Here is a 15,127-nt window from a genome sequence, read left to right as displayed (position 1 = left end):
GAAAATTGATTTCTTTTCTGCAAATATCTCATATCCCTCTCCTGTTCATAACGACATTCATGCCTGGGGAACAGAAAAGGCTTCCACATGAAAGAAGTGCTTACAATGACCCCCATACAGCTTCTGCACAGATTTGTCAGGAATGCTGGCAGAGTACCCTGTCCAGGTCAGGTCAGGAACTTCATTCTCCACTACTCCACAGCTACTTCTTAACCTCTCAGCAGTAGAGCACAGTTTATGCTCATGCTCTGTCTGATGTATTCTTCCTTGCAACAACTGAATTCAAGTATCCTACATCTGCTCATGACAAAATCCAACTCTTTAAAGAGCCAGGTACTAGGCTGTGGACTTCACATGAATTACCCACTATCTCAGAACCATTATAAATTCCCAAAGTCACAGATATAAACACAGTTCTGGTTTCAAAAGCATGCAGCTTGGAAGAATTTTTTATTCCTGCCTCTCTAATTATTACTTCAATCATCTCTCTGTTCTCATGGCAGGCTCTAACAGCATTATCCTACGGCATAAGAAAAATTTACAGATGAATAAAGTGCCTAATAGTTTTCCACTAAAAAATGGAAAGTACTAATAATGAAAATCACATGTTATTCCCCAGACTAAATTTCAGCAAATGCACATCATCAGATGATCCACAGCACTCACCTCTTTATTCCTCCTGAACAAGTTTCAGATCGAAAGTCCAACTGGACTCACTATTTAAAACTAGTTACTCTAAAATTGACTAGTTGTACTATGAGTGATAAAAGTACTCAGAAGGAGGAAAAAGAAAGTAACTACAAGCATCAATATGCCTCCTCTCCAGTGACCCTTGTTTCCTATACAGGAACATCAGAGAACATCACAAATTTAAAAGCGGATTAACCCCAAGATTTTCATTTGTTCAGTAGAAACAATTGAGAGAAAGAATTTCAGTAAAGTTTAGGAGCATGTTGTAATCTGTCTTTGAAATCCCACTTATTAAAATATCTAACAATACAAAATGCTCTTGTGCGTGACAGATAAGAGACTCATTTTGAATTTAAATATATCCTAAATTAATTCATAGTTCTTATTCTTTAGCCTACATCCTCCTGTTACATTTCTTTTACTTATTTGTTCATGCAATATGATCATCAACTTTTAACGAGAAACAGGTATTTGCTTTCTTTCACCAAGGGCTGTTACATGCCTAGCATTCTACAACAGTGCCTGGGAGACTAAACTCTTCCAACAATTCCTTTAAAAGCCTGTCATCTGGAGTAAGAAGCGATTAACAGTTTTATGCATTCACTTTGACAACTGGTAGTATTCTACCTACTTTCCAAAAAAGTAATGCAACATTTTCATGTTCCCCAAGGAAGATTCTCCTGATTCACACTTCAGTTTTTTAAAGAGAGGGGGTGGGGGAGTGGTGTGTTAGGATTTCCACTTTTTTTAAAATTTATTTTTATTATCTATAAATCAAAAAGGATGGAGTAAAAAGAAACACAAATAATGTTTGGGATTAAGAAAGTTGGTAACAAAACAACCTTCACCTCACTTGGGCAGCATAACTAGGAAAATAACAGGGAAAACTCATGGGGTTTTCTATTACTTAGGAACTCTAAGCACTACATCCAAATTTAATCCATTTCTTTCATATGTACCTCTATAAACAAAGGTTGCAGCCATTAATAAACCATGTCATTTTGCTTGTGACAAATGGTAATAAAAAGACCTTTGCTTTCTGATATTTGTTCAAGACTACAGATTATTTAAATTAAACATCAATCCTTACAAACAGAAAAATACTAGTATTCACATGAAAAGGAATTTGTTTACATAAATACAGAAAAAAAATCTTTCACAAGCTAAATGTAAATTGAAACTTAGTATCTTCATTGGTCTGTTTTTCCCTGATACTTCACCTTGCTTTCTGCCTTTCTACAACTCAGACACTGAACAGCTAACTTAGTGTCGTTTCAAAAGTCTGCACAGCATATGCATGATTTTACAAAATTTCACTTATAGCTGGACACTTCCCTGTGACCCATAGATGTTGAATTAATATATCACCTTCCAAAATCCATTTTTAGTACAAAAATAGATATTTTGTAGCAAAATTACAGTACTTTTGTGCCTCCTCCCTCAGACAGATGAGGCATCATCAAATGAGATGATAAAAATAATGTACATATATACTTACACTTGACATGCAACCAAACATACATAACCCACACAGAATCTATGGAAAAACACTCCTGGTTCTCTATTTCACAGTAACAGAAGATCCAAGGAGTAACAAAAAGCAGCCCAGGTAAAGCCATAGAGACATGCCTAATCTAATACAGTTTATTGCTACTAGACCACCTCCTACTTACATACCTCAAGAGGAAAGAACACCATCTCGGACAAAGACATTTCAGTCCACGCCCACGTCAAAGTGCTTCACACCAAGCTACTGTTATCTTTCAGGACTCCAGTCCTTGTAAATCCAGACAGGCTTGAAAGACTGACAGATTAAGGTAGACCTGTAAAGGTGGAACACTGATCCCTCTCTCCTGAGCTAACTCAATAATGTTTGAACACCAAGCTTTCGACTTGTACCTTTCTTCAAGCTGAACAGATCACATGAGATAACTGGATATGCAGATACAATACAGTACACCTCTTATGGAAATACAAGGCTACATCCTCAAAAAGGAATGGAAAAATAACCAGAAATATCTTGTTACACAGTAAAAAGCAGTTTGTATCAGTAGGTCAGTATGTCCCTGTAGGTCACAAATTCAGGAATTTAGAGAAAAAAAAAATCAGGAATTAACTATAAAATAACCTGAGATAATTCAGCAGGAAATTCAATCAAAAGAAATGCTAAATCAACCAACCAACCAGAATCAGCTGAGCATAAGACACTGATTACCCAACTTTAAAATGTATCCCTGCGGTCAAGATATTCAGGGATACAAGCAGTACCCTCCTGAGGCAGGGAAGTTGTTGGCCACTAGGAATAAAGTGATGATCCAATAGGAGCCTGGCAACAGAGTACAGGCAATGTAGAGGCATTTGATGCTTTCCTGGAGACAAGCCATTCTTCAAATAATGATCTGCTTCTTTACAAGCCAGAGATGCAAAATGAAGTCACAGCTGGAAAGGGAGGGGGCCAGGCAGGGTACATCAAGAGGCCCAATGCTACTAGAGCCAAGTTTAACTATTCCAGCTTATATTTTCAGCCTAGTTAAATCATGTTTCTAATATTTCAGGAAGACAGACTCCAGAGATCTCAGTGACAGCCTGTACAGACTGTCCAGAAGACAACAGGGTTTGATTTTGTTCTAAAAATTCTGCTCAATTATAGTGCCTCCGAAACATACCCTGCTTTCCTATTTCCAGGAAAAAATATGCTGACAAATAATCTTCATTTACAAGAACTACAAAAAAGGTCTACTTCCTCTCCGCTATAAATATGCAAATTAGCAATTAATTGCAGAAAAATTACATTAAGAGATGAAATTTTCTCGGGGAAACCGTAGTAGAAGGGAAAGCTATACAATGAGACCACCCAGAAATTAGCTGTAGCAACAGTGACAGTGACTAGCATTTCTAGAACTACTCACTTCATCTATATTTAAAAGTTTGAAAATAAATATTCAGTAAGTTCAAAAGCATATTGCTACAGTTTTTCTGAAAAGAGTTCAAAACACTTGAGTTGTGTAATCAGTAAAATCAGTGGGTTTTTTTTTAATTAGTCCTACAGTCGAATTTCTTTTAAACACATCTTGGCAAAGGCATTTGAGATGAAACTTGTGCATAATTTACTCTTACACTTGCTGCTTAAAGAAGTGTTCCAACCTCTAAAAAGACTCTATATGTTAAGATTCTATCAGTCTATCACCTGATGTGACTATTATTCAATTTATTTCATGTCTGATTTTGAGGTACTGACAGTCATTTCCCATTTTTCCTTCTGATTGAAAACAGGATTTAAGATTTAGTCCTTCCCCAAAGGTCTTCTGATCTTCATCATTAATAGGGATGGCAAAAACACATTAATGTTCCACATGCAACGTACATTCCCTGGCTTAGGATATCGTAACAGTTTACTCAGGAAAACAGCCACTCTCCATATTTCATTAAAAAAATGTATGAGAAAAAAATAATGTAATTGAAAAGCTAGTCATCACAATTTTTAGTGATTCAACCCATTTCTTTTTGCTTGCTCCATAAACTTGCTAAGCCAGAACACAGGTGATGAAATCAATTCCAGATAGATACTGCCACAGCTATCACATACAATTAGCTGTGGGTCACAGAAGCCCATACGAAAGCAACCAGGAGAAAATGCAAATTTGTAACACAGTGTCACTCTGAGACATGGACTTTCGTTTATTTACCAACCACATATGCCATTACAGTTCTTTCTCATTGACTGTAGTGCATCATTCCCCAATTACTGTTACCAGTATATTAATAAATTACATTAAACAGGCGCCAAATTAACTGAGACAAGTTTCCAGGTTATCACATCTGTCACACAACATACAAATCAAATTGTACTTGAAATTAATATATTCTATTCCAGTGTTTTTTCTCAAATTTGGGGGACATCTTAACAGTTAAGCATGCTTCAAATACTGCAAATCCTGCTTTGTTAGCTTGACTATCGTGAAATACCTACATGGATTTGAAGATCAAAGCATTTCCATACAAATCAAACCAGACAGGAGTATGCAAAGACCACAGCAACTGTTTATGATGCAAATGTAGTACTCAACAAAATCTTATGCTCTGTAGTAGATGCAAAAAGCCAAGTCAAGAAACAGAAAGACAAAATACTGAATACAGTTAAATTCCATTTAACCTCCTAATATTATTTACAATTACTTTACGTTGTCAATTAAGGATGTATTTCAGAAAACAGTCAGCAATGGGACAATTAAGGGGCCATGGCAAAAAAATGAAAAAGCCCACAAAAAAAAGTACAGCGAGTTCCTTTGTCTTGCAGGTAACAATTCCACGTACAGGCTTCAGTTTTCTCTGCCACACACACTCCTGAAGTCATTGCCCTTAATATCACTTCTCCCACTCAGAAGTATTACCATTTTATTCAGTAGACTCGTGCCCTAGACAATGACCTTATAATATCTCAGAAAAGCACGACCAGCTGCTTCTCTGTAAAACTTTCACTGCAAACTTTCACCTGAGAGATTCAGAGGACAAAGTCACTGTAGTCACGTTTTATCTTATGCTGCCAAAGTTACTACATTACTAACCTTGTATTTGCATATTATAAAAAACATCCATTTATGTTACAGTGAATTACTTTAAGTTAACACTGGGAACATAACATCTGAAATGAATTTCAAGTGACAAGACCATCATCAATCATACTTTCTCAACATTAATGCCACTACACAAAGCCTTCTGCTTCACTGCTTGAAAACGTAGGTGTTTTAGGACAAAAACATTTTGCAGATGGTCCTATACTGAAACTTCTCCCAAATAAACAGGTTCTTTGATTATAGCATAAATCAAGTGAAATAGCATATTTGACTAATATTTAATTTTAAAAGACAAATCATTACAAATATTAGTAAAGCAACTTACTTGAGCAAACATTTCTAATTATTTAAAAGATACATGCCAAATGAGGAAAGCAACCAATTAAAAAAAATATACAAAAATTAGAAAACATCACTAGGTTTTCTTTCTACACCACATCCTCCAAACCCAACCATTTGATTGATAGACATTTTATCAGATTACACAAGATCATATTTCAAGGTAAAAAGAGCAGAAACTAAATTAGGGAAAAACACATTCTACCAAGATTGTATGTATTAACACTGGAATCAATTTCTTAAAGTACCAGTTTATGCTATTTCCAGTTTATATTTTAATTTGAAGATTGTTAGTTCCTATATGATGTTATGACAAAGTGTTTTCACAAAAGCAACTTTTTTGCAGTAGAGCTGTAATTCAAAGACCAGCCAAGTTATTACTTCAATTGCTAGGCTCAAGATGGTGAAAAAATAGGCAGGATTTAAATACAAGTATAATAAATCTACTGAAAAACCATCATTAGGCTATGAATGGAAAGTTCAGTTATGCTATCATGAATAATTACATTTCCTGAACTGTAATGTTCATTACGGTAAAATGACACGATGATTCAATTTAGTTGATGCAAATACTGATAGAGGCATCCCAGTCAGAGTCAGGTTTTTCAGTATCAAGGATCTCCACCTCTTGAATTTATCCAAGAGCTGTTTCAGAGAAGGAGCCCAGGAAACACAGAAGCTAACACGACTCTGTGAGCTGGAACCAGAGTGCTGAACTTCCTGCCCTCCAGCATCCAACCTCAACAGATCTACAAGCCTTGTGACTAAAAATTAAAAGAATAGCCATAGTTAACCCACCACAACCTAAGGGCCAAACTCCCACCCAGCTACTGATACAGAGAGGGAGATGGCTTATCAATTACCACTGCAAGAAAACAGACTCAGCTTGAGGAAGATTAATGTAATTTACTGTCAGTTAAAACAGATTCAGGTAGTGAGGAGCAGAGACAAACATTAAGCCAACGCCTTTGCTCCCCTCTCTCTTAAGCCAAACTGTATTCTTTCACCCTAGACTCCCACACCTTCCACCCAGGGCAGTGCAGGGGGTGGACAGGACGGCAGGGGCAGCTGTGGTCGGTCTGGAACAGCTCCTCTCCACAGCTCCTGCCTGCTCACATATTTACCCTGCTCTGGCATGGGCTTTCTCCCATGGGATGCAGTCCTTCAAGAATACAAAAATCCTTAAGCATGGGTTCCCCACAAGAACTCTCCACCTGCTCCAGTGTGGGTTCCTCCTGGGTGGCATGGAGACCTGCTCTAGCATCATGGAGAGTGTCTCTGCTGCTTCTCACTCCTTTTGGTTGCCTCCTCCTCTCTCTGCCAGGTGTTTTGCCCTTTATTACACACACTGTCCCCAAGGTGCCCCCCCCTTGGCTGTGGGCTCAGCTGTGCCTTGCGCTGGGTGGGTCAGAGCCAGCTGGATCTGTGTTTCCAGCACAGGGCATCCCTGTCCTCTCCACACAGAGCTACCCTGCAGCCCCTGTTGCCAGGCCACTGGCACCCAGTACACAGGTTTAAAACTACTAGTATTATTTTAATAATAAAAGGACCATTTTATAGGCTCAACCTAAAATCATAACCTCTATGTAAAAGATTTTCTGATCAATCACATAGGAAGAGGATTTGTATTAGACACTAAGTACTAAACGGTACTATGAGAAAAGCAGTTCAAAAAACCCTAAACGCATCTTCAGAAATGGCATTATTTCAGGGGATCAGAGAGTACAGGGAAGCTCACACCAAATGCTGCAACACTTGGGGCAGGTGGGAGGTGTTGCCCACCCCTACACCCCTTGTGGTTTTCCAGACAGGGCAGGAACCGTGGAGGCAAACTGCTGTCCAACACAAACTCCATTGCAAACATGTCAGACAACTGCCAATGTAATATTAAGTCATTTTCTCAATTATTTGAGGACACTGTTGAAAAAGGCCAGTTGCAGATGATGATTTGTCAGCTCCTTCCATCCTCTCCCCCTTTTGTCCCACTTCAGATTTCTCTGGAGCAATCCCAATTTGTACAGTTATGAGTACAACACAGCTCTGATGTGGGTCTGCTGGTCTGAGCCATAACACTAAGGTGAATCTTCTGATTTAAAAAAAAAAAAAAAAAACCAAAACACAAACAAAAAAACTGAAAACACAAAACCACCAAAAAAATCCTACTTTCCTCAAATATGAGATCCATATTTTTGTGTATTAGCATAAACACAGTGAAAACAACCCTCATGAATAAAACACAAAGCAAACTTTGATGAATTTAAATTGCGCTAAGTTATAAAACAGTTGTAGAGCTAACATTACAGCTTACATGCTGTTACAGAAAATGTTTAAGCTTTCCTCTAGTTTAATCATCATTAATGGCAAAGGGAAATTATTTATTATCAAATGGGTCAGAGAATACAGAAAGGTCTTCACAGTATTGATTTTACAAATAACATTAACTTCTTCAGTTGCACTTGCAATTGCCAAGAAGGCTTAACTAATATTAACTCCTCCTGTTATTGAGCCTCAAGGAATAGCCACAGTCAGGATGTCAAACTTATTTTTAAAGTATAAACCAAAACATCTCAGTGCTTCATAGGCTTGACTAGTAAGTGATTAAAGCGTAACTGACTGAACTGAATTTCTGCCAGTATCAATATAAAACTTTTTTAAAAGGTCAGTCCTATGAATTATTTACTGTTCTCTGAAAGCTGTGTCAACACATCAACTTACTCTCATTCTATTTCTCCTTTACAACCCCGACTAGAATCACTCTGTAACATGCAGGATGGTGACACAAGTCTGCAGTGTAGCGAGCAACGTAACAAGGCTAGGTAACCACCCAAATTATTCATTGCTTTCGAGACCTAGGAAGAGCAACTTTAGCACAAACACAGTCCCATAAAGTGTACAGCTTCAGAGCACCTTGGAAAAGACAGGGCAGGCCTTCATCATAAGATCACTCCTGTGTAGGTATAACTCCTTCCAAAAACCTGTGCATGTGACTACTTGGAGTAGCACCAAATAAACTCCAGGAGGCAAAACATTCATCAAGTACTAATAATCAATATTATTATATTATTATAACTGCAAACTTACCCATGCAAGAAAACTACACTGCTTTAACCTTGAAGAATTGAACCACTAATGAAAGCTGTAAAGAAAGATTCCTCACAACTACATGTTTGAAAGACCGTCTTTCCACTGTCTATAATCAGGGTATTTTGTCCCTTAGAAGCTTACAACAGATAGTCAAAGCCAAAAGTATTGGCCAAAGTCAAACTACCCCACAGAAGATACAAGTATTTAACCTAATTTTATGACCCTGTGAAGATACAAACCCCTTCTTTAGAAACAGCATTCAAGCCTAATTTGGATTATCACACTGTTAAGATGTTTAATTCTCAAATTCAAATAAAAAAAGGATTGCCCATTAGAAAGTGCTGAAAACAAAGTGTAAAAAGCCAGATGCTGCAAACCCACTAAAATATACTCTCAAAGAAAACATAAGTAATGCTTACCAAAGTGGTAATGTTATCAAATACATTAATTAAAAGACAAATTAAATAACAAGCCCAGTGATGATGTTTAATGCTCTATTACTTCTTAATTAAGTTTGACCATGATGCACAACTTCTGTGCAAAGTCGTCAAGACCTCTATACTACCAAAGTGCTTGAAGTGAAGCACGTTTCTCTTGACTGATTTCTCCTCTGCAGCAGACACACACAGCATCCATGTCCTATCAAGTACAGCTAAACCAGTCGTACTTGCAGAACTTAGGTCTAGATCAAATACTATTTCAACAACCACTTTTCACAAACGATACTGGAATTGTGCTACTGTGTCATAACTTCTGTTGAAATGTGCCTCTTCAGTCTAGATATGGCTGAAGAAAATCATTAAGGATTATCCTCCAAATTTGTATGTTGCAGAACAGCAACCATTACCATCTTTAGATTTGAAAAAGATTCCTTCATACAGTGCTTTATTTAAAAGTGTATTCTTACAGTTTCACTGAAGTGTAATTGATGTTTATAGTTTTGTTCCATTGAAAACTACATTAAGTATCCAGCTACCAAGTATCACACTTCAGTTATGCCTCTCCTGTAACAGAATAACATTAGATTGACCTCTGTAAAACATGATGGAATTTTGCCCTTCATTTCCAAAAGACTCCAATTAATAATATTCCTAGCATCTCTTAGCAGTGCACTGTGCTGGCTAAAAATAGCTGAAACAGTTTATTAAACACAGTTTCTCACATTAAACTAGTGATCAAAAACCCCTAACTTCAATCAAAAGCTCTGGAATAGAACACTAATCTTCTTTTATTCTTTAGTCAGAAAATATGGTCAACTTCAATAAACAAAGGTTATGCATTAAAACAAAAAAATAATGCAAATCTGAAATACTATAATACTTAAAACACAGCAGTTCTGTAGAATATAATTTTCCTAGCTCACGAGTGTTCAAATTTCTAAGTCATGACTACAAAGCATAATATAAAGAAGTTTTATATAGTGTGTGTATATATACGTATGTATATATGAAATATCTATATTTACTATAAAACAGTTATTGGTTTTAACAAAGTAATCTGGGTTAAATTAATAATATGTAAGATGGGGGGGTGTGTTCATATGTAATATATAGTGCATGTGTTCATAAGAAAAAGTTGCAGATTTCTGCTCAGACTGAAAAGTCAGGAAGCCTACTCATCACAGTTCCTACTGTTTTTCAGACTTCTCAGCTACTTACACAATAGGCAAATTCCAGAAGCACACAAAGCTTCTCACAGGTATTTTAAATAGATGCAGATAACCTGTGTACTTAGCTACACTTCTATAGAAACATTAGTTGTTTTTAAATCCTACATAAATGTTATCAGCTTTCAGCAAGAACATTATGCATCAACTGAAATACAGATATCTCCAGTTGCAGTTGTATTAAAGAGTTCTAATGAAAATGTTCACATGAGTATCACAATTTTCATTGCACATTAAAGAATTCCACAGGCTCCAGTTATATTCAAAATTGAGAAGATGCCAGTATGCTAATTTTCTAATTTGTTGTAGGAATGCATTTTTACTTCACACTCTTTGTTTACTAAATGTTCATAGTCAACCTTGATATTAATGTGACAAAGCAATACAATAGCTTTGAAACAGCAATCTAAACTGCCTTCATGTTATTCAACCCTGCATTTTCTTGGACTAAAATTCTGTGCATTAGACATGGTCACAACTTTTAAACCCTGTGAACCATAAACTGGCAATTCCTGAATTGATCACTGAATTACTAACAGAAGAACATTCACATACAGTATAGATGTCCTAACCAGATGTGATACCTCAAATATTCATACAACAAAGACTTTGCTTTTGCCTGACATGTTCTGACTTAGCTTATTTCAGTTCTTACTAACAAAAGAAAGAGAACAATTAAAAAAAAACTATTTTACTTGTTCCAACAAAAAACTGTAGCAAAATGTTGTGGGAGAAAAGAGATGAGTAGAAAAAACAGTTGTGTGCATAGGGCTAACATTTTGAATGAAAGGTCATATTACTGTCTCTGTGAGAAACAATTTTAAAATCCTCTAGCAGAAATTTCTTTACAATGCGCATCATAAGCTAAATTCCATTTAAAATTTATGAACATTCAGCTTATAATGAACTTTTTTAGTGCTGCCAGTATTTTTGATAGCATTTCTGGTATTTTACAGATGGAAGCAGATAAATTTAAAAGTCAAAAAAAGTTACTGTCCAAGAGTGTCACTAAATAACGCAACAAAAGTTGTAAAAATCAGACTGTCTGACTTACCGCCAATGCTTTAGATAATTTTGTTCTATAGTTATTCAAAACAATCGCATCAATCTCCTTAAATGGCACATAAGCAAAGCCATCTTTAACAAATACTCTTCTGGTTCTAAATAGATCTACAGCATCCGCAAGTCCAACCTGAGAAAGAAGAAAAACATACATTTTGAAACAGCAAAATAATGCACTAACAATGTTAACAGCTCTGAGATTCAAGACGGACCAGTAAAGCTTGAAGTCATTCTCTGTCCTTTAACACTGTCTCCAGACAAAATGCAAAGATTGTGAAATTACACGCTGCCTTAGGAATAGCTGATCATTACTTTGGTGGAAAAATACTGTTTGCTTATAGAAAGTCATACAACTCATCAAAATAAGATACTTCAAAGGTCCTATCTACAATTATTAACTCATTTATGTAGCTTTGCATTGCTTACTGATTTGATATTTGAAAATGGATTTCTGCTGGCCTTCTGTTTCAGATGTCTCGAAATATTTGATTCATGTAAGCTACATTTAAGAGGTCTTGCTAACAGATCTGGAACCCAAACAATTTCGCTCCAAAGAATCAGTGGGCTCCATTTAGAAACTTCTTTCCTCTCCCCTTGTTCTCTCACAAAATGAATTCCAGATTAATACAATCAGACCAAACATAGTTTCAGCAACAGATATTTGAGAATGTCTCCATCCTGAATTGTCCTTCAGCCAGGCAAATTAAGTCATTTGTCTGGGAAACATTAAAACTTCAGGCCATTTTTGTGTCAAAAGCAAGGGATAGCAGAAGAGGACAGAAGACATTCATAGTAGTTTAAAGCTCCCTTCATTTTCCCAGTCCCTCTCTCTACCCTTATACCCACATGAAGCAGAGAAACTCTCATTAGTCTCAGTTAATTTAGATAGTTGGATTAACTGTTAGTATTGGGTAAACTTAAAATTAGTAACTGCACATTTAACTAAGAGGGAATGAATGCAGATCTGAGGAACTTAGCAATTTCTACTTACCTTATAGAACATTTGTTCTTTTACTTTAGGCAGACTGAGGCCAGGAGTTGATGCACACAGCTCATTTGCCAGTTCAGTTTTCAGGTCTTCACTAACCTAAAATGAAGAAGTTGTTTTAAAACTGCTGAAATACTTGATAGCATAAGGCTTTTTTTAATTAACGTGAACGAAAAGATTACTTCAACTGTAAATATATCACCGGTTTAGTTGAAAAGGGAAAAAGAATTACATATTCAGCATGTGAACACTAATAATTAATTAAGCAGAAACCAGCAAAACTAGTGGTCAATAGTGTTAAGCAACCTTCCTTATGAAGCAAAAAGTCAGATTTTAAAATACAATAATTTTAAAAATTAACACAAGAACTGGAAAACATACTTTTTAAAAGTCAATCTCTTTAAAATAAAACTCATGACAATCCTTGCTCATCTCTGAATTTATTATATGCATTAAAACAAAGCAGTATGAATCAATGGCACTTAGTAAGGACTTTGTCAGATTTTTAACAAAAACATCACTTTCAGCTCATTTTTAAATCCTAACTTTTAACAAAATTATATATAATCTTATATCCATAAATTTAACTTTTTTTTTTAAGGAGTGAGAACAATGGTATATTTATTGTCCTCTAAATGTTAGCGCTTTTCCAGGTAAGTTAACAGGTAAGTAAAGCAGCAATGCTCTAATTTAACAAGTATTTAACCCAAAATTTCTAGCTTGAAAAATCAATGTTACACTTCCTATCAGAAAAACTTAAATACTGCATATACGTTAATACACATCACAGAATCACAGAATATCCTGAATGGGAAGGGATCCACAAGGATCAGAGTCCAACTCCTGGCCCTGCACAGCACCATCCCCAAGAGTCACACTATGTGCCTGAGAGTTTCATCCAAACACTTCCTGAACTCTCAGGCTTGGTGCTGTGACCACTTCCCTCGGAGCCTATTCCAGCGCCCAACCACTCTCTGGGTGAAGAATCTTTTCTAATATCCAACCTAAACCTCCCCTGACACAACTTCAGGCCATTCCCTTGGCTCCTGTCACTGGTCACCACAGAGAAGAGATCAGTGCCTGCCACTCCTCTGCCCCTCACAGGAAAGTTGTAGACTGCAATGAGGTCTCTCCTCAGTTTCCTCTTTATAGTTTTCTTATACTGTGGTGCCCAAAACTGCATACATTTGCATAATATGTTCTTGATAAAGTATAATGGAAGTAGTCCCTGAGTGAAAGGGATTAAGTGTTAAGAAACACAGAATACCTTCTCAAAACATAGATGGACAGAGATGTCATCAAAGCATAACGTTGTGAGACACTGCTGTCCATAAACTGGATGTGTGCTCCATTATCTATGGTGAAGTGATGTAAGGTCAAATCAGGAACCGCAGCCAGGCCATCACATGCAATACATGCCCAGACTCCAAATGCAAGATAAAAAAGACACTCCGTCCTTCCCCTCCATGGAACGAGTTGTGCATAAGCAGTTTTCTTCTCTGAATGGGGCAGAATATCTAATTCGCTGACCAACAATGACATGCAATTAAATGGGCATTTGAACAAAATTTTTTTCCTTCTCAATTAAAAAACTCAAGAAAATTAAACAAAACACTTTTCTTGGAATTCATAGGAAGGACCCTTTAGTTTCAAACTTGCAGAAGTACCTTAGCAAAAAAAAAAGTGACTGGATAGATGCATATGAAATGGCCAAGGCAGCAATGTCAAGAAGGCTTATGGTTACCCTGTCTGCATCTTGATGTACTCTCTCAAGAAAAACAGCTTTAAAAAATAATAACAAAGAAGACAGCAAGACAGAAGAATGTAACTTTGAAGACAGAGGAAATACACAGTAGCATTATATTTCTGCATTTAAAAATGTAAAGCTCGGGGAAAAAGAGTCAGTAAGGAAACCATTTTTCTTTAACAAAGTAGCTGCATCAAAACAATTAAATGAGTTTCTGTAAATACAACTAGAAAACATTTTATAGAAAATGACACACTGAGCTATATTCAAATTTCACACAGTGCTACTAAAACCCTGCAACTCCCTCCAGATGATCTATTTCTTGTCTAAGTCATCATATCAGCCTGCAAGGATGTCTTTCACCTGCTATAGACCAAAGTTCAAATTTTAATTCCAAAATAGTGGCTTCCATTTTTCAAATCTAACATTTTTATGCTTTCTTACTAGAAATTGTTTAAGAGAGCCCAGTCTATCATGTCATTCCAAATCCTCAGTGACAGTGTCTTTGAATAAAAACAGTACAACACATTGTAGTTGCACTACAGTTGCATTATTTCTTCTAGGATATCTTACTAAAAACACATCAACCCAAGTCAAAGATAGAGCAGGTGGGGGGTTTTTTTGCTGAATGCTATTAAAACAGTCCAGAGACTGTTTTATAAACAGGCCAGCAACACTGGGTGGAGAATAAGAATTTGTTCTTCCAAAACCAATTAGGTCATTTGCATCCACAAAACCACTTTTCTCAGTATTACACTCAATTTCAATGGGGTTTTATCTTTAAGACACACATAAAATAATTATACTGACTCCAAACTTCACAAGTTGTCTAGCTCCTTTTTTATTAGTAATTTGACCAAATTAATCTTGTACAGATGTAAAGTCACAGTGATTTTACTTTTTCTTGCATGTACTAGCAAACAATTTAACATTGTTGGGGTAAAAGTGATTCTGGTGAAACCTCACAAAAAATAGGT

At 36.3% G+C, this 15,127-nt stretch overlaps 1 protein-coding gene and 1 long non-coding RNA gene across 3 annotated transcripts in view; one reads left to right on the top strand and one right to left on the bottom strand.

The window, feature by feature from the left end:
* Window positions 1–15,127, bottom strand: part of PRIM2 (DNA primase subunit 2) — a 101,111-nt gene that overhangs the window by 68,378 nt on the left and 17,606 nt on the right. For both annotated transcript variants that reach the window (XM_027696036.1, XM_027696034.1), the window contains exons 5-6: window positions 12,407–12,502; window positions 11,408–11,545 (exon numbers count right to left, since the gene is read on the bottom strand). In XM_027696036.1, the coding sequence (XP_027551837.1) occupies window positions 11,408–11,545; window positions 12,407–12,502 (234 nt within the window). The remainder of the gene's footprint in view (window positions 1–11,407; window positions 11,546–12,406; window positions 12,503–15,127) is intronic.
* On the top strand, window positions 4,621–14,497 carry LOC113973651. The gene is made up of 3 exons (XR_003536317.1): window positions 4,621–4,632; window positions 14,305–14,307; window positions 14,395–14,497. It is a non-coding gene; the product is annotated as an uncharacterized LOC113973651 (long non-coding RNA).

The sequence above is a fragment of the Neopelma chrysocephalum genome, unplaced genomic scaffold (genome assembly GCF_003984885.1).
Source record: "Neopelma chrysocephalum unplaced genomic scaffold, ASM398488v2 Primary Assembly neopelma1_104, whole genome shotgun sequence".
Lineage (NCBI taxonomy): Eukaryota > Metazoa > Chordata > Aves > Passeriformes > Pipridae > Neopelma > Neopelma chrysocephalum.
Note: the sequence above shows the minus strand (reverse complement) of the source record. Positions and strands in the feature narration are given on the sequence as shown.